This window comes from Symphalangus syndactylus, chromosome 5, assembly GCF_028878055.3.
Source record: "Symphalangus syndactylus isolate Jambi chromosome 5, NHGRI_mSymSyn1-v2.1_pri, whole genome shotgun sequence".
NCBI lineage: Eukaryota > Metazoa > Chordata > Mammalia > Primates > Hylobatidae > Symphalangus > Symphalangus syndactylus.
Window position 1 is genome coordinate 93,342,097 of NC_072427.2, and position 23,318 is coordinate 93,365,414.

The window sequence follows — 23,318 nt, forward strand, 5'->3', positions numbered from 1 at the left end:
GTCACTAGACTCAGTCTGGGGAGTTAAAATGGACCTAACTGGAAGGATGCATCATCAGGGCCCCAGAGGAGGATGGCTGGATGGGTTCCAGACTTGCTGCTGGGGCTGAGATGAGTGGTCTCTAACCAGAGGTCAGGGGAGGGGGCAGGAGAGGTGGCGCAGAGTGCAGCTGGCTGCTGGGGACACATAGGGCCAGCTGGAGCGCGTTCTCCACGGAATGAGGGTGGCTACTCGGCTGTAGCCCATTACTGCTGTGTGGAAAGAGTTGCTGCTTCTTCAAAAGAAGCAGGAAATTTGATATGAAATATCTCAATTTTTAAGTGTTGCAACTGGTTCAAAATGTGGGCTAAATAAACCACATCTCCAGGTTCATTTTGGCCCGAGGGTGTCCCTAAGTGACAGTCAGCCTGGATGTTTGTGAAAATGGACTGGTTTCAGCAAAGTAAGCCACTGGAAGGTGGAAGCCCTCCAGATCCATTCGCTTTTGCGTGCCGGTGCTTGGGGCTAGTGGCAGAACACAGGGTGGGAAGCAGGAAGCAGCAGTCTTGGGAACTTATGCCAGGGTGCAGCGCTGTGCAGTGCCATGCAGTGTGGAATCTGGACAGGTCAGGCAGTGGTTGGTTAGACCACAGGGGACCAGTGTGGCTAGACAGAAGCTGCCGCGTAAGGGACCAGGCTGGTGAGGAGGTGCACACACGCAGACACCCAGACAGGCACTTCGCAAACCTGCATGGAGCCTCGCTTTGCTTGGTACTGGCACGCTGAATAAACGCCCACCCCAAGGGTTGTCAGATGATCAATTCCTGCCTTAAATGAAGTCAGGAAAAAAAAATAGTCCTACTTCAGGAGTGCCATTTTTTTTTTTTTTTTCATACAGAGTCTTGCTCTGTCCCCCAGGCTGGAGTGCAGTGACGTGATCTCTGCTCACTGCATCCTCCACCTCCCGAGTTCAAGTGATTCTCCTGCCTCAGCCTCCCATGTAGCTGGGACTACAGGTGCCCACCACCATGCCTGGCTAATTTTTGTGTTTTTTAGTAGAGATGGGGTTTCACCATGTTGGCCAGGCTGGTCTCAAACTGCTGACCTCAGGTGATCCACCCACCTCAGCCTCCCAAAGTGCCGGGATTATAGGCATGAGCCACTGCGCCTGGCCCAGGAGTGCCATCTTTTGATTATAAAGATTTGCTGTGCCATCTGGCTTTGTCCTGTGAGTGAAGACACCAAGAGAACATGAAATTGCCTGTGAATATTTTACGTGTCAGATACCAATAGTAAGAATTGGGTTGCGTCGTATAAATTCCATACGAGTAGACAAATATTTGCTTCTGTTTCCTTGAAAGTGTTTTAAGAACAAGACACCCATAAAAGGAGATTGCGTGCCATGTCTCTGATGATTCATTTTCTGATTAACTCACTTCTGGTTGCCTAGCAACTTACGATGTTATGACTGAAGCACAACTAATCTAATTATTTACAATAAGGCAAATGTGTCTCTGACATAGAAAACCTTTATGGGTTAAGATAAGTTATTTGGTGTTTCTTGGGAAAAGAAGCTCCAAAACATAAATGGAGATCATAAGAAATATTTTGAATTCAACACTGAATCTTATTAGCTGGGTAAATTTAGCAGATAAGACAAGTAACAGGGGTGGAACTGCTCTAAAGTGATGTGGCCTATACCTGTAAACCCAGCACTTTGGGAGTCTGAGGTGGGAGGATTGCTTGAGCCCAGGAGTTCAAGGTTACAGTGAGCTATGATCACATCATTGCACTCCAGCCTGGGCAAGAGAACAAGATGCTGCCTCCAATCAGGAAATAAAGTGATGAGACACAGCATAACATGGGTTTCTGATCTTAGTTGCACTCCGTCTGTAGCAGATGCTGCAATGTGTTTACCCACCATAGAGTAGTCACTTCTGTGAATTTGCACTAGATACAGATTCAAGCATTTACTCTCTTTAGAAGTGGAGATATTGGTGTTATTTGGACATTAGTGAATATGGAGTCTCCTGGGCCTTAGTATTGTTTAATGTTGCATGGGTTTGTTGCTGTTTGCTTTTTTAAAAAATCAACTTTATTTAGTTATGATTTATATTCAAGAAAATGCACCCATTTTAGTGTACAGTTTGATAAATGTTTTACATGTAACTACCTTTACAATCAAGATACAGAACATTTCCAGTATTCCAAAAGATTCCTTTCTTACCTTTCTTTTTTTTGAGATGGAGACTCGCTCTTTCGCCCAGGCTGGAGTGCAGTGGTGCGATCTAGGCTCACTGCAAGCTCCGTTTCTTGGGTTAACGCCATTCTCCTGCCTCAGTCTCCCTCAGTAGCTGGGACTACAGGCACCTGCCACCACTCCTGGCTAATTTTTTGTATTTTTTTTAGTAGAGGTGGGGTTTCACTGTATTAGCTAGGATGGTCTCAATCTCTCGACCTTGTGATCCACCCACTTTAGCCTCCCAAAGTGGTAGGATTACAGGCGTAAGCCACCGCGCCCGGCCTTTGTTACCTTTTTAATCAGTTCTCGTGTGCTCATCTATCCCTAAACCTGGAGCCTCAGGCGATCACTGATATACTGTCTATCACCAGATGATTAGATTGGCCTTTTCTGAAACGTCATCTAAGTGGAATCATATAGTGTACTGGATACTCTTCTTTGTCTTTTTTTTGATCAGTGTTATGCTTTTGAGATTTGTCCTTGTTGGGTGTGTGGGTAACCCATTACTTTTTATTCTTGAGTAGTATTCCGTTGTATGGATATGCTGTCATTTATGGCTGTTTTGAGTAAAGCTGCTATGAACATCCACATACAGGTCTTTGTATGGACATGTGTTTTCATTTCTTTTGGGTAAACACCTAGGAGTAGAATTTCTCGGTCATATGAGAAGTGTGTGTTTAACTTTACAAGAAACTGCCAACTGTTTTTCAAAGTCATTGTACCATTTTACATTCCCACCAGTAGGGCATGAGCGTTCTAGTTACTCTACATCTTTGCCAACACTTGTAAAGTGTCAGATTCTTTTTTTTTTTTTTTTTAAGAGACAGGATCTTGCTGTGTTGCCTAGGCTGTCAGTGCAGTGGCACAGTCATGGCTCACTGCAGCCTTGAATTCCTGGGCTCAAGTGATCCTGTCACCTCAACCTCCTGAATAGCTGGGATACAGGTGTGTACAACCACTCTTGACTAGTTTTGTTTTTTTTATTTTTTGTAGAAACTGGGTGTCACTATGTTGCTCAGGCTGGTCTCAGATTCCTGGGCTCAAGCAATCCTCTTGCCTCAGCCTCCCAAAGTGCTGGGATTACAGATATGAGCCACTGTGGCTGGCCGGAATGTGTTTTTTTTCCTTTTTCTGTTTTTTTGGAGACAAGGTCTTGCTCTGTTCAGAATGCAGTGGTGTGCTCACAGCTCATTGCAGGCCCAAATTCCTGGGCTAAAAATAATTTTTAATTTTGACTGTTCAGGTGGATGTATAGTGGTAACTAATTGTGGTTTTAATTTGCATTTTCCTGTTGCCAAATGGTGCCAAGCATTTCTTCATGTCCTTTTGGTGATCCAGTATCTTTTTCTGGGCAGTGTCTATTCAGCTCTTTTGCTCAGGCTTTAAGTTGAATTGTTTGTTTTCTTACAATTTTAAGACTTCTTTTTTATATTCCGGATACAAGTCCTGTGTCTGATGTAAGAATTGAGAATAATTTCTCCCAGTTTGTTGTTTATCTTTTCACTGTTCTTAGCATTATCTCTCTTTCTCTTTCTGTCTCTCTCTTTTTTTTTTTTTTTTTTTTTTTTTTTGAGACAGAGTCTCGCTCTGTCACCCAGGCTGGAGTGCAGTTGCATGATCTCAGCTCACTGCAACCTCCATCTCCTGGGTTGAAGCAATTCTGCTGCCTCGGCCTCCTGAGTAGCTGGGATTACAGGTGCATGCTACCATGCCTGGCCGATTTTTGTATTTTTAATAGAGACGGGGTTTCACCATGTTGGCCAGGCTGGTCTCAAACTGCTGACCTCAGGTGATCCACCCACCTCAGCCCCCCAAAGTTCTGGGATTACAGGTGCGGGCCACCATGCCTGGCCAGCATTATCTCTTCAAGAACAGCAGTTGTTAATATTCTTAATTTTTATAAAGTCTAGCTTATCACTTTTTTCCTTTTATGGTTCATGCTTATTTTGTTCCATCTGAAAAAAACTTTACCTAGCCAAGGTCAGAAAGGTTTTCTCCTGTATTTTATTTTAGAAGGTTTGTAGTTTTATATTTAGGTCTATGATTTATTTCAAGTTAATTTTTATATACACATGAGATAAAGATCAAGGTTTCATTTTCTTGCATATGAGTGTTTAATTGTTTCAGCACCATGTATTGCAAAGATTATCCTTTTTCAAGTCAGTTATCTTGGGCGGTTTTGTCAAAAATCAATCAAACAGGCCAAGGCGGGAGGATGGCTTGAGCTCGGGAATTTGAGGCTGCAGTGAACTGTGATCACACCACTGCACTCCCCACTGGGTGATAGCACAAGACCCTGTCTCAAAAAAATTTTAAAAAAATGTTTGGCCCTATTTCTGTACCGTATTCTGTGCTAGTAATCTATACCTATGTCTGTGTGCCAATACCACACCGTCTTGATATACTGCAACTTTATAGTAAGTCTTGAAAGCAGATAATGTAGGTTTTCCAACTTTTTGTTCCTTCCCAAAATTGTTTTGACCATTTAAAAGTTTTTATTTTCAGCTTGTTAATTTCTACAAAAAAAAAGCCTTCTGGGATTTTGATTGGGATTACATTGAACCCATAGACTAATTTGAAGAATTGACATCTTAACAGTGTTGGTCTTCTGATCCATGAATATGGTGTATCTTTTCAGTTATTTACAGCATCTTTAATTTTCTTTTTGTGTTTTTGAGATGGGGTCTCACTCTGTCGCCTAGACTGGAGTGCAGTGGTGCCATCAGGGCTTGTTGCAGCCTAGCTCCTGGGCTCAAGTGATCCTCTCACCTCAGCCTCCTGAGTAGCTGAGACTACAGGTACCCGCCCCCACACCCAGCTAATTAAAGAAAAACTCTTTTTTTTAGACATGAGGTCTTTCTATGTTGCCCAAGCTGGTGTCAAATTCCTGGGCTCAAGTGATCCTCCATACTCAGCTTTCCAAAGTGCTGGGATTACGAGTATGAGTTATGATGCCCAGATATCTTTAATTTTTAATTCAGGGTGTTTTGTAGTTTTCAGTAAACAGGTCTGGCACATATTTTGTTAAATATGTCCCTAAATATTTCAGATCTATTGATGCCATTAAAATGATATTTTAAAGAAGTTCAGGCTCCAAATATTTATTGTTAGTGTATAGAAATGCACCCAATTTTTGTATATATATATATTTTTTTGAGATGGAGTCTCACTCTGTAGCCCAGGCTGGAGTGCAATGGTGCAATCTTAGCTCACTGCAAACTCTGCCTCCCAGGTTCAAGTGATTCTCATGTCTCAGCCTCCCAAGTACCTGGGATTATAGGTGTGTGCCACCACACCCGGCTAATTTTTGTATTTTTAGTAGAAGTGGGGTTTCACCACGTTGGCCAGGCTGGTCTTGAACTCCTGACCTCAAGTGATCCACCCACTTTGGCCTCCCAAAGTGCTGGGATTACAGGCGTGAGCCACTGTGCTCAGCCACTTTTTGTGTATTGACCTTGTATCCTGCAACCTTGCTAAACTCACTAATTAGTTCTAGTTTTTTTTTTTGTTTTTTTAAAGATTCCTTGGGATTTTCATGTCCTGTGCAACATGACCCAATAAAAGACAAAGAATATATTCACGTTTCTTGAGAATGACTGGGTGCTGTGGCTGATTTAAAAGGGCCACATTTATGTGACTATAAAGCATTCAGCTGTTGGTTCCACCCAAATCACTTTAATTAACCTGAAATCCTAGAGGAAGAGAAATACTAAATTCTGGAAGTTTAAATGTTAGAAAAATAACATTAATTAGAATTTTATAAACCCCCTTGATGTGGAATCTGATAGTGATTGTTTGTTGTCAATAGAACTAGCTGTAATGATTTCAAAGATTGTGCATTTTTTTTTTGATGCTTATGTAGCCAACTCAAGACCGTACTCTCTCATTGTCTTTTTTGAGTTTTACCTCTTGATTACCTATCTATCTGTTATTTGAAGAGTTTTCCTTGGTAAGGTTTTAATATGCATTTATACAGTAAATGCTTATAAAGCATGCACTTTTGTCCTAGGTTCCATGGATACCGTTGGGAGCAAAACAGGAACATATGTATATTATCTTTATGGAACTTATATTCTAATAAGACAGTGTGGCATTGAATAAGCAGTTATACAAATTATGTATAGTCGTGATAAGTGCTATAAAGTAACTAAGGGTTTACGAAAGTTTGTGAACAGCTGTAGGTCAGAGACATCCTCTCTACAGAAGTGACGTTTTAGCTATCCTCCAGCAGTTGAGTTCAAAGAAATAGGTACATTTGCGTATTGCAGAGTGGGTAGTCCTACTTATATGTCAGCCCACTTGTCTTGATGTCTATGATCCAAACCTTTTTTCTTCAGTAACATTTTTACATTGCATGGTCATTAGGAGAGTTTAGGCAAGAGTAATGAATTAATTCCTTTTCCCTACATGTATTATTAGCAGCTGTATATGCAGCTCTCAAGTCATGATCATAATTTGAGTGCATTTGAGAAGACATGCCAGGCAGATTTACATCAAACAGTAATTTTGGTATTTCTTAAAACCAGAATTTTATTCAGAATTTTTATGTTGTCCAGGGTTAATGGTGGAGTGGGGAGAAAGTTTTGGGGGAGGCTAAATGCTTCCTATGGTACTTAAAATGTATTTGACTGTAGTGAATATAAATATTTAAGAGAATTATGGGTGGTATATAGTTATGTTTCATAAGAGGATACTGGTTTCATTTGATACCTTTTAGATTCTCTTTGTTCTGAGTAATTCACTTGGTTCTGAGTAAGCCCTGAAAGATTATGTAAAATAAGTATAAGAAAAAAACCTGCATACCTTGCTTTCATCAGTTTTATTTTGCAGATTTGTACATGTCTAAGTATTGCTTTCAAAAACAAATCATTTAGAGTGTTACTTTGGTAATTAGTAGACATAACCGTGATGATGTAATTTCTTGAGAATATGGCTCTCAACTTGCATGCAGATAAGAATGGACGATTAAATTTGGCAAGTTAGGCTGACTTACTTTGCCAAAGAGAAGTGTATGTTTGAATAGGTTGAGTGAATTTTTTGTCTTGTAGTTATATGTATGCATCTCTCTTAGTCCGTTTTCTCTTGCTATAACAGAATACCTGAGATTGGGTAATTTAGAAAGAATAGAGGTTTATTTGGCTCTTGGTTCTGGAGACTGGAAAATCCAAGAGTGTGGTGCCAGCATCTGGTGAGGGCCTTCTTGCTGCGTTATAACATGGGAAGGGAATCACATGGTGAGAGGGCAGGAGTGTGCCAGCTTAGGTCTTTCTTTCTCTTCTTATAAAGCCACCAATCCCACCGTAGGTGCCCTAACCTGATGACCCCATTCAATCTCAATTTCTTCCCAAAGGCCCCACCTCCAAGTACCATCAACATATGAATTGGGGGATTATGTTTCCAACACATGAAATTTGGAGGACACATTCAAACTATAGCAATATCTGTCCTTCCTCTTCTCTTTCTACTGTGGTACTGTGTTTGAGACACAGTGGGTACTCCATACTTATTTCTTAAATGAATGATGTATACCATAGTCAATCTGGACGATTCACTTTAGAGGATAATTCCTGCATTATTCCTATTCTGAAAGTTCTACTTAGTGCTGGTTGTTTCTTTTTCATTTTATCCTGGTTTTCATTGACTTTGAATGGGATATTTATATTACCATCATCTGATGAATAACCTCTTAGCTCTCTGCTTGAGTTAAATAATAGTTTTATCTTTCTGTTTTTGTGGCTTAACCTATTCACCTATATGTATCTCTAGCTTGTGTGGTGGCCTGGTGACATCCAGCTGCCCTGGGGAAAGTGATGGAAATTCAGATCTGTGCATTTTATGCTTTAAGGGCATTGACCAAAGTTTTAGGGGAAGAGTTGGTTATAACTAACGGCCAGATTTGAGGTTTGGGGATCACCTTTGTATGTTATTTATTCATTTCTTCTTCTTCCAATAGAGTATATACCAAGGAAAGAATGATGAAAAGGGAATAATCCATTTGAAATTTATCTTGGTATTCTGTAGTTTGAAAACCGAAAATTAGTGCTGTGATAGGACCCAAATGTAGCTTTTGATAGCTCATTTGAGCTTGACCTCTTCCAACAATTTTTCTGGTTTCTTTGCAAGCAGGATCACCACTTATTTTGCACGCCTTCTCTGGGAGCTCTCTCTGGTGCTGACCTAAGCTTTTTGGTCCTGGGGCATTCCTTTCACTCTCCTCCCCAACAGGATCACTCATATTTATCTTTCTGTCTCCAGTAGTGTCTCATTTGTGGTCGGTTAGTCTCAGTTACTGCTTTCTGTACACCTTCAGCTCACTGCCTCCTCTCTGCTAAGCCCACATGGCTGGATAGCTGACTGTGGCAGGATAAAAACACAAAATCATGCAGACTTCTCACTCTCAGTTCAGAGTCGCTGACCTTCCGTGGTGCTCAAATGCTTCCAGCTGCCCTGGGAAAGGTGCTGCTCAGAAGATTGTCCCTGCTGCATTCGTCTTCTCATTCTTCCTGTTGTCATGTTCGTTCCTCCCTCCCCAAACTTCAACACCTCCTTCCTTCTTTTCTCTCTTAGCTGATGATCTTGCTTTCTATTTATTGAGAACATAGAAGCAATCATAAGATGACTTCTCCTGGCCGCCAGCACCAGGATTCCCACCTCCCTGCAGCCGTGGAGCAGAGTGGGAGCAGCGAAGTTCAGTTACCAGGCTGTCCTGTATGGCTATGCAACCGGCGAGGGCCAAGGGAGTTCTGGAACCAGTGGGGTCATAAGACCAGGTGTCCCCGGAGGGGAGGCTGAACCACCCCCATCCCTATGGGTGAGCTGTCTCTGCTCCCAAGGCTGACCTTTCTGCTTCTGCACTAGGTCCCACCGCACTTGGCCCTCTGGATTCTTTTCTTTAGGGGACCTTTCACATCAATCTGAAAATGCTGCTATTTCTCCCCTTTAAACCAAACTAAACCTGTTTTCACCCCATTCCTCCCTCTAGCCACTGCCCCATTCCTCTCTACCCTTTAAAGGAGACCCTTTGCCAGAGTTTTATCTTGGAGTCTGCAGTTTTTCCCTTCTCACTACTCCCATCCGACTTTGGCCTCCATCACGCCTCTCAAACTGCTCTCGTCAGAGTCTGGGCTCTGTGGCACTGAGGCCAGCGGTGACTTCTCAGCCCTTCTCAGTCCCCATGGCACTGTCATCGTCTTCCAACCTTCAAAACTGGAGTCAGGAGACTCCCGCAACCACCGCCCCCCACGGCTGTCCGCAGACACACTTGATTTTTCTCTCCCTTTCTCAATCTCTTTTGCATACTCTTTTTGATTTCCCTGAAGCCTAAGCATGGATCGCTATTGTTGGTTGAGTTGTGTCCCCCAAAAAGATATGTGGAAGCCCCAGCCCTGGAGCCTGTGAATATGACCTTATTTGGAAGCTGGATCTTTGCAGATGTAATCAAGTGAAGATGAGGTCGTTAGGGTAGATCCCTAATCCAGTATGACTGCTGTCCTCAGAAGACTAGAGGACACACAGAATCAGGGACACTTAAAGAGGAGAACGCCGTGTGATGATGGCCGCAGAGATGGGAGTGATGTGTGTACAAGCTGAGGGGCACCATGGAGTGCCAGCAGCCCCAGAAGCAAAGGCGTGAACACGAGTTTCCCCAGAGCCTTCCCAGGAGGCACGGCCCCGTTGACATGTTCATTTCTGACTTCTGTCCTCCAAAACTGTGAAAGAATAGATTTCTGGCATCTCAAGCCACCTGGTTTGTGGTCCTTTGTGATAGCAGCCCTACTTTGCATCCTCTTTTTAACTACAGTCACTCTTTTCATGGATCTTACCCTTTTTCTTGGCTTTAAATGATCACCCATAGTCTGACAATTCTCAAATTGATATCCATGGTGCAGACCTCTCCCCTGGATTCTGGACTCACATGTTCTACTGCCAATTCATTGTTTTCTTGGGATTTTTTTTTCCTTTTTTAAAAAAAATTTTGAGACCGAGTCTTTCTCTGTTGCTCAGGCTGGAGTGCAGTGGCATGATCTCGGCTCACTGCAACCTCCACCTCCTGAGTTCATGTGATTCTCCTGCCTCAGCCTCCCAAGTAGCTGGGACTACAGATGCCCATCACCATGCCCAGCTGATTTTTGTATTTTTAGTAGAGATGGGGTTTCACCATGTTGGCCAGGCTGGTCTTGAACTCCCGACCTCAAGTGATTTGACTGCCTCGGCCTCCCAAAGTGCTGGGATTACAGGTGTGAGCCACCGCGCCTAGCCCCCATGGGATTTTTAATAGATATCTCAAGCTTAGCACACCCAGGGCTCACCTCCTGCCTCTTCCTCTCCAAACCTGCTCTCCTTATGGTATTTCCAGCAGCAGTTCTGTCCTTCCAGGTGTTTAGGCCAGAAATCTTGGGCTCTTTTTTGAGCCCCTGTTTTCTCTAACATCTCAAATATGACTTGTTAGCAAATCTTGTAGCCTGTACTTCAGAATATACTGTGAATCCTATCCTTTCTCACCATGTCTGCCACATGGTGGTCCAGGCAGTAGTCTCACTCCTAGCTCATTTAGGTGACTTTATAACTAGTTTCTCTGCTTGTTTGTTCCCCTTCAGGCTCTTCTCAACCCAGAAGTCAGAGTGGGGTGATCCTGCTCCAACAGAGGTAGGACATCCCACGCCCTTCTCTAGAACCTTCTGGGGCTCCCTGTTGCTCCTCGAGTGAACGCCCAGTCCTTACTGTGGCCTTTGAGGCCCTCTGCGATGTGGACCGTGGCTCTCGCCACCCCCTCTGCCCCTCTGGCCCCGGCACTCCACCTTCTGCCCAGGCTCACTCTGCTCAAATGCTGTGCCCTGATCAGGCTCTTTCCCCGCTCTGGGAGCCTCTGCACTTGCTGGAATCCCTTTATAAATAAATATAAAAACATAGTTCTATGGATTTTGTCCCAGCATCTTCCTTCACTTGCTCCAGGCCTTTCCTTAAGCGTTGCCTTCTCAGCAGGTCCTCCATCTGTCTGATCTGAAGTGGCCTCCCTCTCTTCTCTGCTTTCTTGTCCTTCCTTTGTACGTGTTACTCTCTAACATTCTATGTATTGTGTTTACTGTTTTTTAACGTTGGGTTTTTTTTTTTTTTTTTTTTTTGATACTGAGTCTCACTCTATCACCCAGTCTAGAGTGCAGTGGCGCAATCTTGGCTCACTGCAACCTCTGCCTTCTGGGTTCAAGTGATTCTTGTGCCTCAGCCTCCCAAGTAGCCAGGATTACAGGCACCTACCACAATGCCTGGCTAATTTTTTGTATTTTTAGTAGAGATGGGGTTTTGTCATGTTGGCCAGGCTGGTCTCAAACTCCTGACCTCGAGTGATCTGCCTGCCTTAGCCTCCCAAAGTGCTGGGATTACAGGCGTGAGCCACTGCGCCCGGCCTTTTTTAACTTTCTGACTCCCACATTATAGCATTAACCCTCCAAAGACAGGAATTTTGACCCCTTTGATCATTGCTCTGTCCTCAGAGCCTGTGAGACTGCCTGCCGTATGGGCGATATCCCGTAACATTTGTTGAATGGATGACAGAGGGAATGGGTTGCCAGTGTATGGTCAATTGAATTCATTATTATTATTATTTGAGATGCAGTTTTGCTCTGTCTCCCAGGCTGGAGTGCAGTGGCATGATCTTGGCTTACTGCAACCTCCGCCACCTGGGTTCAAGAGATTTTCCTGCCTCAGCCTCCTGAGTAGCTGGGATTATAGGTGCAAGCCACCATGCCCAGTTAATTTTTGTATTTTTATTAGAGATGGGGTCTCACCATGTTGCCCAGGTTAGTCTTGAACTCCTGGCCTCAAGTGATCTACCCTCTTCAGCCTCCCAAAGTGTTGGGATTACAGACGTGAACCACTGTGCCCGGCCTGAATTTATTATTTTTAAATAGCTTATGTTTATTTCACCACCTTTTTTTTTTACTCTTAATTATGATAGTTCTCAAACATGGAAAAGAATAGAGAGAATACTGTAACACATATCCCAAATAACCATGATCTTAACAATTATCAACATAGTTTAACAATTATCAACATTTTGCCTCACTTTATGTATTTTGGGGGTAAATTTTACAGATATCATGACATATATACATTTCTAAAAGTTAAGGACTTTTCCTATGTCACCACAGTACCTCCTTTTTTTCTTGAGACAGGCTTTGGTTCTGTCACTCAGGCTGGAGTGCAGTGGCACAATCTTGACTCACTGCAGCCTCTGCTTCTTGGGCTCAAGCAATCTTTCCACCTCAGCCACCTGAGTATCTGGGACTACAGTTGCACGCCATCATGCCCGGCTAATTTTTGTATTTTTAGGAGAGACAGGGTTTCACCATGTTGCCCAGGCTGGTCTCAGACTCTTGAGCTCAAGCAATTCGCCTGCCTCAGCCTCCCAAAGTGCTGGGATTACAGGTATGAGCCCCTGCACCTGGCCCCCACAGTACCCTATCACACCTATTAAAACTGACAGTAATTCGTTTGTTATCCAATGCATAATGTTCACATTCAGATTTCCTAATTGTCCTTTCCAGCTAGTTTGTTCAAGTTGGGATCCAATAAAGAACCACCCATTGTGTTTCATTATGTCTTTTAAGCCCCTTCTAATCTAGACTGGGTCTCCCTCACTACCTCTGTGTCCCCACCCCATCTCCACTGTGACATTGACTAGTTGAAGATTCCAGCCCGGCTGTCTTGTAAAATGCTTTATTCCCTGGATTTCTTCTGAATGCTTTTCTTTTCTTGTCTTTTTTTTTTTTTTGAGACGGAGTTTCACTCTTTGTTGCCCAGGCTGGAGTGCAGTGGAGTGATCTTGGCTCTCTGCAACCTCTGCCTCCCAGGTTCAAGCGATTCTCCTGTCTCAGCCTCCTGAGTAGCTGGGTAGCACCCGCTACCACGCCTGGCAAGTTTTTGTATTTTTAGTAGAGATGGGGTTTCACGGTCTTGAACTACTGACCTGAGGTGATCTGCCTGCCTGGGCCTCCCAAAGTGCTGGGATTACAGGTGTGAGCCACTGTGCCCGACCCTGAATGCTTTCTTCTGAAGTCATTTTACTCGTTTTCTTCCCCTCTGTATTATCTGCAAACTAGATGTGAGTTTTAAAGGTTGATCAGTTGAAATTAATTGAATTAAGTTTCATCTCTGAAGCCACTACTCTGTAGCCACAGGGAGCTTTGGGACATGAAGGGCCTGGTGTTTGCAAGAGGATGGCCTAAGAGCCTGGATCTGTGTTGACTGAGATCTTAGTAAGTTTTGTGCAGGCCTCTTGAGATTATGACTTCCCTCAGCCCTCAGTTCCTGATAAACCACCCTGGAGGAAGGCCTCTGGGACCTCTAAGGTCTGGCGTTGGGGAACCTCCTCCAGCCTTGTGGTTGTGGGGGTAGAATAGAGAGCTCTGTGCCTGGATTGGACAACGTCTCTTCTAGGTTCTGCCTTCCTTCTCCTTGTACCTCCATTTGGGGCAAACAAAGCAGCTTTGGGGTACCCCACTTTCCCTTTGTGAAGATTAGTGTCTTCCTTGTCGGTGATCAACTTGCCTTGTCTTTATGAGAGGAAGCAGATGTTCTCTAAGACGTGAGGCCGAGACCGAGTGTTCTTGTATTTTAGTGCTTTGTGTTCTGTGACTTCTTTCACCCAGCGTTTTCTGTTGTTGTTTTTGCAGATAGGATAATGAATTTCTTTGTGGGGCAAAAAGATAAAAGTTTTCCGTAAAATGCACGGAGGACTGGAGAGCTACTTATGAACTCTGGACTGGAGGGGAATCTTGAAAATCACGACAGAATATAAGATGTAAGATAGGAAGTGTAATCATGAACTGAACTTATTTTCTTGGATCCTGGTTTCTGAACAGCTTATTTTATAGTATAAGCATACTAAGTATATGATTATCATATTGTTTAATCGTTTAGATGTATAGGACATGTTAATCTAGGTTTTATTGGTCATGAATTAGGAAGTACTCATATTACCAAAATGGCATTATAAGGAAAAGCTACCATGATCTAATGTAATGCTAAATTACGACCGTCTCATTTCTTTCTTTATGACACAGGAAATCCGGGATCCTCTTATGCAGTGGCTTGGGAAACACGTGGACTCCGAGGGAGAAATAAAATCCAGCCAGCTCTCTCTTAGATTTGTTTCATCCTATGTGTCTGAAGTAGAAATAACCCCATCTTGTATACCTGTGGTGACCAACATGGAGGCCTTCTCATCAGAACATTTCAACTTAGAGATCTATCGCCAAAATCTGCAGACCAAGCAGTTGGGGAAAGTAATTTTGTTTGCCGAAGTGACCCCCACAACGATGCGTCTCCTGGATGGGTAAGGTGTGAGCAGGCCTGCATCTGCTCAGAGGAATCCTGTTCCATTGATCATCCTCTCTTACCAATAGTGGGGGAGGGGATAGAGTTGTAGAGGAATACATTTGACCAGACCTATTAGCAAGGTGGAAATACTCTTGTCCTAGAAGAGTTAAATTGTGGAAAAGGAAATTGAAGTTCTTTGATCACAGGTTTGTTTTTTATGGGAATGGAAGGTGGTTGTGCTTTGTGTCTTGCTTCCTTGAATCAGGCCCTCAGAATGTTCTTTGATAAACGAATATTATGAAAAAAATGTTTAACCGGTGGCGTTATTGCTCAGGTTATCATTCTTCTTTTGTGCAGTTACAGTCAGCATTAGACATTTAATATAGGATGTTTTTCAGGGGCATTTGAATAGGAAGTTTGAATGACACCTAAGCTGTGTAAATTGAAAAAGGTCAGAGCTTTGTATTTTGAAAAGTGTTTTTGGTACATTGCTATCCAGTACATTGATTGATTGATTGATTGATTGATTGAGATAGGATCTTGCTCTGTCACCCAGGCTGGAGTCCAGTGGTACAATCACAGCTCACTGCAGCCTCAACCTTCTGAGCTCAAGGGTTGCTCCTGCCTCAGCCTCCACGTAGGTGGGACTATAGGCACACGCCACTATGCCCAGCTAAGTTTTGTATTTTTGGTAGAGACAGGGTTTCGCCATGTTGCCCAGGCTGGCCTCGAACTCCTGGGTTCAAGTGATCCTCCTGACTCAGCCTCCCACAGTGCTGGGATTTTAGGCGTGAGCCACCCATGCCCAACCCCCAGACCTTTTTTAAGCAGTCGATAATCCCATTTGAATATTTGAAATTTACTCTTACTGCAGGTTTTCCTTTTGATTCCTTCTGTTATGTAGACTCTGATTAAAGATTAAAAAATAGAAAACAAATGAAAGGAATTTTTTAAAACTCCTCAATAGCACTAATACTATTTTAGTTTAAAAAATTGGGTTATAGAGGGAGGGAATAACAAAAGTGCCTTCCCTCAATGTGGGGTCGAAATTTAAGGCGTGAAATATTCCAAAAATAACTGGATTCACAGTTTCTAGGCATTTCACTCATGGGATCACATGGTTAGACAGATGCATAATTCAATGCATGGGAATATTTTGGCCTTTTTCTTAATAATAGTTTCTGGAATTTAATGCTATATTGATATAAAATGATGAGCCAACTTTAGCATTTTCTTGACTGTCACACTTAAAGTCATCAGAATGGCAGTTTTAGTATATGTGTTGTATTAGAGGCATTGGCAGAATCGTTTGGGAGGATTATCAGAGCAATGGGGGCAGACTGGGAGGGGAACTGTGAGCCGTGTTCATTAATAATTGTTGTGTACTGAGTTAATTTTTGTTGTCATAGATACTTTTATTTTTCAGCGTTTCTTAACTCTCTTGCGTCCACCCCACCCCTGACATCCATTGATTCCCAGTAGAAAAGGAAAAAGCCTGTTCTTGTAGATGGAACAGTCATCACTTGCTTGTTGCAAACTCTGTAATAATCCTTTGTTACTCAAGCGAAGACTTTATTATATTGAAGGGGTAACTCGTGATAGTTATATTTTCTGAATAAAAGAATCAGACAAGTTATTGAACAAAAGATTTGGGGAGGTGAAGTTCAGATAGAAAAATACGGGTACTTCCAGGCCATTTTTGTTGTTTTTATGGAGAATACTGGAGAATATTTCGTGTCAGCGCCATCTGGGAACCTTGGAAGTGTGGTCCTGGAGCTCGTGGCCAGGGCAGTGTGTCACCAAGAGGGCAGTGCGTCACCAAGAGGGCAGCGTGTCACCAAAGGGCAGCACACACCCTGAGAGTGCGGATGGGCCAAGGCTTCTGCACATCCACAGAGGGCTGGGCTTCACCACACGCTGTCCAGCCTGTGTTTTTGGGTGAAAAAAGAACGTGTATAAATATATTGCCTTAATATTCTTGGATATGAGGAAGTTCAGTTTTGATATTAAACTTAAAAAAAAACCCTTTGCGTTAGGAAATTCGGGTCTGTAAAAGTGTTTGACAGACATTGAAGCTGAGCTTGCCAACACTAGAGGTAGAACCTCCCATAGGGTTAAGAGTTTTTACTTTTACAAAGGGAAAAAATATTTTGGCCTTTCTGAGGGTGTTTAGGAATCTTTGTTTCTCTTCTTGTTTGGTTTGATTATTAATTATGAATCCCTCGCTTGATGCAGAGCCGATACTGAATGAATGGTTGTTGGCGGCCTTAGCTTACCAGATGCCCTGCATCCACTGTTCCCAGGGGTTCCTTCGTAACACTACGAAGTGAAGTTACTCACAGAAACCTACTGAGTCAGTGAACCTGGGAAGAAATTCCTGGTGGGGGGGAGGCAGTTGCCTTTTTAAGGCGAAGACATTTGAAGAGGTCATCTTGGTGTCAGAGGGACCACAAGATAGATGGATGCACAAAATGGCTTGTTACGTTCTAAGAATAAGACTAAAATATTTCTAAAACTATATTTGATCCTACATGAGTGTATCAGTTCTCGCATTGCTATAAAGAACTGAGACTGGGTAGTTTACAAAGAAAAGAGGTTTAATTGCCACACAGTTCTGCAGGCTGTACAGGAAGCATGGCTGGGGAGGACGCAGGAAATTTACAATCACTGCAGAAGGTGAAGGGGAAGCAGGCACGTCCTACATGATGGGAGCAGGAGGAAGAGAGCAAAGGGGGTTGTGTCACACACTTTTAAACAACCCGATCTCATGAGAGCTCACTATCATGAGAACAGCAAGGGGAATATCCACCCCTATGATCAAATCACCTCCCACCAGGCCCTCCTCCAACACTGGGGATTACAATTCGACATGAGATTTGGGCAGGAACACAAATCCAAACCGTGTTAACGAGCTATACTTATGGAAACATAGTCTATTTGTGGTAGTAATAATACGTAACGTGTACTGGCAGCTATTCTTTTCCAGTTGCTGCTTTTGTGTGCTTTCAACAAATCAATGAATCTCATACGTTATTTTTTAGTGTGGGGATCCCCGACCCCTGGGCTGTGGTCTGCAGCCTGTTAGGAATGGGGTGGCGCAGCAGTAGGTGAGCGGTGCAAGTGAGCATTACTGGCTGAGCCCCGCCTCCTGTCACATCAGCGGCAGCATTAGATTCTCATAGGAGCTGAAACCCTATTGTGAACTGTGCATGTGAGGGATCTAGGTTGTGTGCTCCTTATGAGAATCTGACTAACACCTTGTGATCTGAGGTGGAGCAGTTTCATCCCGAAACCACTCCCCAACCCCCAGTCCATGGACAAATTGTCTTCCACAAAACCGGACCCTGGTGCCAAAAAGGTTGGGGACCATTGTTTTAGTGCTTTGGAGTCATTACCGAAACAGTGTCAAACACTAGTATTACACCAGTGTGTAGAATTCTAGGTAACAGAATTTACTGTGTGTGGAATTATTCCTGTTTCTGAATATTTATCAAAAATGTGTGATACGACCAGGCGCGGTGGCTCACACTTGTAATCCCAGCATTCTGGGAGGCCGAGGTGGGTGGATCACTTGAGGTCAGGAGTTCGAGACCAGCCTGACCAACACAGTGAAACCCTGTCTCTACTAAAAATACAAAAATTAGCCAGGCAGTAGTGGTGCGCTGCTGTAATCCCAGCTACTCAGGAGGCTGAGGCAGGAGAATTGCTTGAACTTTGGAGGCAGAGGTTGCAGTGAGCCGAGATTGCGCCATTGCACTCTAGCCTGGGCGACCGAACAAGACTCCATGTCAAAAAAAAGTGGGATACTTTTTTTGTGGCTCATGCCTGTAATTGCAGCACTTTGGGAGGCTGAGGCAGGAGAATTGCTTAAGCCCTGGTGTTTGAGACCAGCCTGAGCGACATGATGAGACTATCACTTTGATGAAACAATTGGACAGAACAAGAATTTTCAGAACCATGGACTGGGTTCTCTCAATGCTTATTTCTCTCTTCGTCTGTGTGTATCATTTCTGCAGTAATTGAGCAGCTCTTTCCTAATGGGCTGAAGTAGAAGTGAAGTTTATGTTAGATATAGATCTTGATCATATGATTTAAAAAATCTCTTTTTCTGCGTCTACCCTTCCCCATCATGGAACCTGCACCAGCTGAAAATTGGGAGTTGTATTCCTAAGGAAGATGGGGAAGGACACAGTGGGGAACAGCCAGCAGTTTCTGCTGAGGTCCCAGATATCCACATACATTTGTCTTCCCCTCCATAGAAAACTCTCACCTCTTCCTCAAGGAAGACGGCCCTAGTATGACATTCATTTCCTTCCACTCGATCAGATTCAGGATCTCTGGATGATGTGCCGTTTTCTCTTTTAGGGCTGGATGTACCTGTTGAGGTCTTGCAATCTGTTAGCTGAAATAGATGAGCTCTCTGCCCCCAGCACAACATGTGCCACACTGCTGTAGTAGAAATCAGGACCCTCAAGTCTCCCTGCACCCCCTGCACTGGCGGCCACTATGTTTCCTTGTCGCTGTCTGGCAACTCGCGTTCTGCCCTCCGGGAACTTCTTGCCTGGGATCTTTTGGGGTCACGGCTTTGCCTTCTGAAAGGGTCTTCTCTGCACCACATCGGAGACGGATGCTGGAGAGGATGGGCTTCCAACACCCGCTTCCTGGGAGGATTTGGGGTCTGGGTGTTGTTTGAGGACTGAATAGTCACAGCTTTTTATAGGCCAGCCTTAAGGTTTCTGTAGAGATATAAGTCTCTCAGGACTTTAGTAGCCCTCTAGTCTGTTTGCTTCTGATTGGTTCCATGTGAGTAACCATCAAGATCTTGTCTAGACAGTTTTTCAGCCTAAAAACTCTGGTCTTTTAAAGGCCTCAACGCTCTGCCATTCCTTTCCCTCCCAATTTAATAGCAACTCCCTTGGGCCAAATGAAACCGTGAGCTTGGGTGGAAGGCCAGGCCCTTAATCATATCTTTGGCACAAGGTTTCTGGGTTCTATGTGGTGAAGCATCTGTCTTATCTCCTGCTGGGGCTGCAGGGACAGCCCCGTAGGCTCACTTAGATTGCTGGTTGCTGACACGGAGCTCCTGTCTAATCAAATCTGTATTCTTTTCCACTTTCTTGAGACTAGTTAGCTTTAGTTGGAGATCATTTCTCTTTGATTGAACCTTGCTGAGAGTGTCAAGGACTGGCAAACACTGACATTTTGAATTTTCAGAGCTGTCTCCTGTAAGGATACAGCTTCTAACAGACACCAGGTCTACCTCCCAACATACAGAAGGTCAGGACTCGATCAAAGGTTTTGCTGCGGCAGTCAGCAGTCGAGAACCTGTGAGACCTGTGTCTTTGCCAGTGATCCCCTGCCCATCTCCTCCCTATCAGGCTGCATTTTTAGGCCTTGTTTCTGGTGGCATACATAAAATCTGAGACCTAGCACCCCCGATTCAGGTACCGGTTCCTAGGTCAATTAGGATTAGGTTTCACTGTGTGCAACAGATATCTGAAAATAGAAGTGGCTTGAACAGGATGGAAGTTTATTTTTCTCTCCTGCAAATGAGATAGGCTGAGATGGGAAGTCCAGCATTGGTGCGTTGGCTCACGTGTCAAGGACCCAGCTGAGTTGCTTAGCCACCTTTAGCACGTGTCCAGGATGGCGATCCCAGTGTTTATGTTCTTACTTGAGCCAGTAAGCGGGAGGAAGGGGTAAAGAAGCCACATCCCCATTCTTCAAGGGACAGAAGTTGCACATGGCCTTTTTGTTTATGTATTATGAGCAAGACCTAGTCATGTGACCTACAAACAAGGCTGGGAGATAAATGTGGTCTTTATAGCATCCATGGATCTAACTGGAAACCAGGCTTCTATCACTAAGGAGGAAAGGATGGTAGACATTGGAAGACAATTAGAATTCTGCCTCAGGCATGTACTTTCAGTTTTTAAGACTACCAAGAAAAATACTTGGAGGCCCTGAAAGTAGTATACCTTCTGATAGTGCCAGGGTCTACCAGATTTAGGATCACAGGTGAAGATAATTATTTGACTTATAACACTGCTTTTGTTTCAGTGCTTACTCAAGGTAATTAGAGGAATTTTTTTTAGGTGTTTACACATCTAGGAGGATTTGGAGATTCCTGACAGATTTTTGAGGGCATGGTATTTTCTTCTTTGGTTGCATATCCAGCTGAGCTACCATGGTACTGGTGTAGAGAGCTTTCTTTTGATCTCTCTGGGCACGTGAGTGGCTTGTCTTAGAGCATGAACCCCCACCGCCTTCACCTTATGTCTCCACCCCACAAATTTGGAAGCGTGTTTGTGATTGAGTAGAGGGGAGAGCACTCTGGGGAGAGGAAGTAGCACAGGGCAATGTGGGTGCCGCTTGCTGATGACTGAGTCCCCTCCACCCCCAGAGTAAAAAGTCAAAACCCCGTTAGTGATGCTCTTTCCCCAGGAATCTGACTTGGCTGTGCCAAGCAACTCATTTGCTTAGAAAACGTCATTTCATCCTTTATCCCGGGCCCCAGCCATTTTCTCTGACATGTCTTCCTGACCATGAATTGCTTTTCCACACTATTGTCAGGGTAACACCTTCTGGATGCCATGTGTATTAGTCTGTTTCCACATTGGTATAAAGAACTGCCCAAGACTGGGTAATTTATAAAGGAAAGAGGTTTAACTGACTCACAGTTCAGCACGGCTGGGGAGGCCTCAGGAAACTTACAATCATGGCGGAAGGCGAAGGGGAAGCAAGGCACCTTCTTCACAAGGTGGCAGGAAGGAGAATGAACACAGGAGGAACTACCAAACACTTAAAAACCTAAAAACCATCAGATCTCATGAGAACTCACTATCACAAGAACAGCATGGGGGAAACCACACCCATGATCCAATTACCTCCACCCAGTCTCTCCCTTCGCACCCGGCGATTTTGGGGATTACAGGGATTATAATTCAAGATGAGATTTGTGTGAGGACACAGGGCCTAACCATATCACCATGCTCTGTGTATTGCTGATTTTGTTTCACGCCAGAGACCTTTATTTTTCTGTGCTATTTCCTGGTAGGTTTTCTTGTGAGCAGTTAGCTCAGCCAGTTAGGTAGAGTCCCAGGGATGTGGGTCCAGTCTGTGTCTGTGTCTGTGTCTGGGACAGTGAACTTCTTGTTCCAGGCTCACATCCCACAGCTACAGCTCAGGAATCCTTTTGCAAAATGTGAGCTGTTGGTGGTGGTGGGGTCTAGGGAAGGGGGTGTGGACCGGCCACTGCAGATCCATTGTCGCTGCAGGAAAAGCCCCTCCCAGAGTTCACTCTGCCTTGATGTGGTGGGAGTGTGGCACATTCCATTTAATCTCCTGATAAATGATAGTCGACCCTCTGGAGACAGCATGAGGGTGAGACATAGGAGCTTGGGGTAACTGAGTCATTGTGCTATTTTTGGAATCATCTTTTATTTGGCCGGTAGCATCTTTTTTGATTGACTTATACCAAGTCTCCATCAGAGAGTGAAATGACGTGAAACTGCAGTGTGTGGTGAACAGATGAGCATAACCTTGCTTATGCTGATTTCCTTCGTATACTTGTGCATCCTGAATGAGCTGGCCAAGGGTTGGACGTTTTGTATTTGTAAAGAATATTTTAGATTTTCTTATTAAATACGCCGATTTCTCATTTGTCATCGTTTGAGTCCCTTGATGTTTCAGGCTTAGATTTGACTTCTTTGCCTCATGGGATAAGCAGTTCTGGAGCACCTCCTGTATGCCAGGCACCGTGTTAGGCACTGGAGAGCTGTCCTGGCGGCTCAGGCAGCGTCCATGCCTGACGGTGCATTTGCAGAAGCAGATCCTAGTGCGTGTGCCAGTTTGTAAAGTTGCATACACCGTTCTTGGTCTGAGCATTAGGGCTTTGGGCAGAAAGGAAGTGGGCACAGTGATATAGGAGAGATATGCGGGGTTTTGTTTTTGTTTTTGCAGTTACTGTGTTGGGCCTTGTTCCTGATGCTATAGATCTCGTAATCTAGTAGGGAAAATACTGGAACGAAGACTTTATCATTCAATAGCTCTGTGACCTTGACAGTCTCTCCTCCCTGAGCCTTACTGTCTTCAGCTGTGAGATCAGAGGCGTTGGAACACTTGATGCTCTCCAGGCACCTTCAGCTCACCTCCTTTGACCTGGTGATGTGCCCACACCAGAGCCTCCACCAACCAGCCTTTCTATCTCTCAGTGACCTCCGGCGCTTTTAGATAGCTGAGCTAGTTTTGTGAATCAGCCTTATGTGAGTTGAGGAAATGTTGTGTGGGAGACAGTTGACTTTCTACAAATGAAGGAGAAGAAAAGGAAACACAATCCCATAAAATATATATATATATATATTTTTTTAAATGGGAAGGGGGACAGGATCGCATTGGGGAGAATAGCTGCAGTCGTTTAAGAAAGATAGTATTTTGATTTCAGAGTTTGGGGCCAACTCCAGCTTTTCAGCTTTGTGCACACCTACCTAGTCAGTCCCAAACATCTTTTCCCCCTTTTCTTCCCTTCTGGGTCTGTGCTGCTAACTGACTCAACTCTGCACCCTCCTCCCCTGAAGTCGAGGCCCGAGAGGACAGAAATTGGGCTGGAACTAATTTAATGGCTGAGTGACCTCACAGTAGAGAAACAGCCGGATCCTAATAGGGGTCTTTGTCTACATTTCCACCCTGGCTGGTAGCATGCCAGTCAAGAGTCAAGCTGGAGACACAGGTGGAAGCGATTAGACCTGTCATAAAGTTTGAAAAATTGATTCTGGAGGCG

General features: G+C 44.0%; 1 protein-coding gene across 9 annotated transcripts in view; it reads left to right on the forward strand.

Moving 5' to 3' along the window:
• HLCS (holocarboxylase synthetase) overlaps window positions 1-23,318 on the forward strand; it is a 245,739-nt gene that overhangs the window by 80,982 nt on the left and 141,439 nt on the right. For all 9 annotated transcript variants that reach the window (XM_063639269.1, XM_055279673.2, XM_055279670.2 and 6 more), the window contains one exon: window positions 14,284-14,555. In XM_063639269.1, the coding sequence (XP_063495339.1) occupies window positions 14,284-14,555 (272 nt within the window). The remainder of the gene's footprint in view (window positions 1-14,283; window positions 14,556-23,318) is intronic.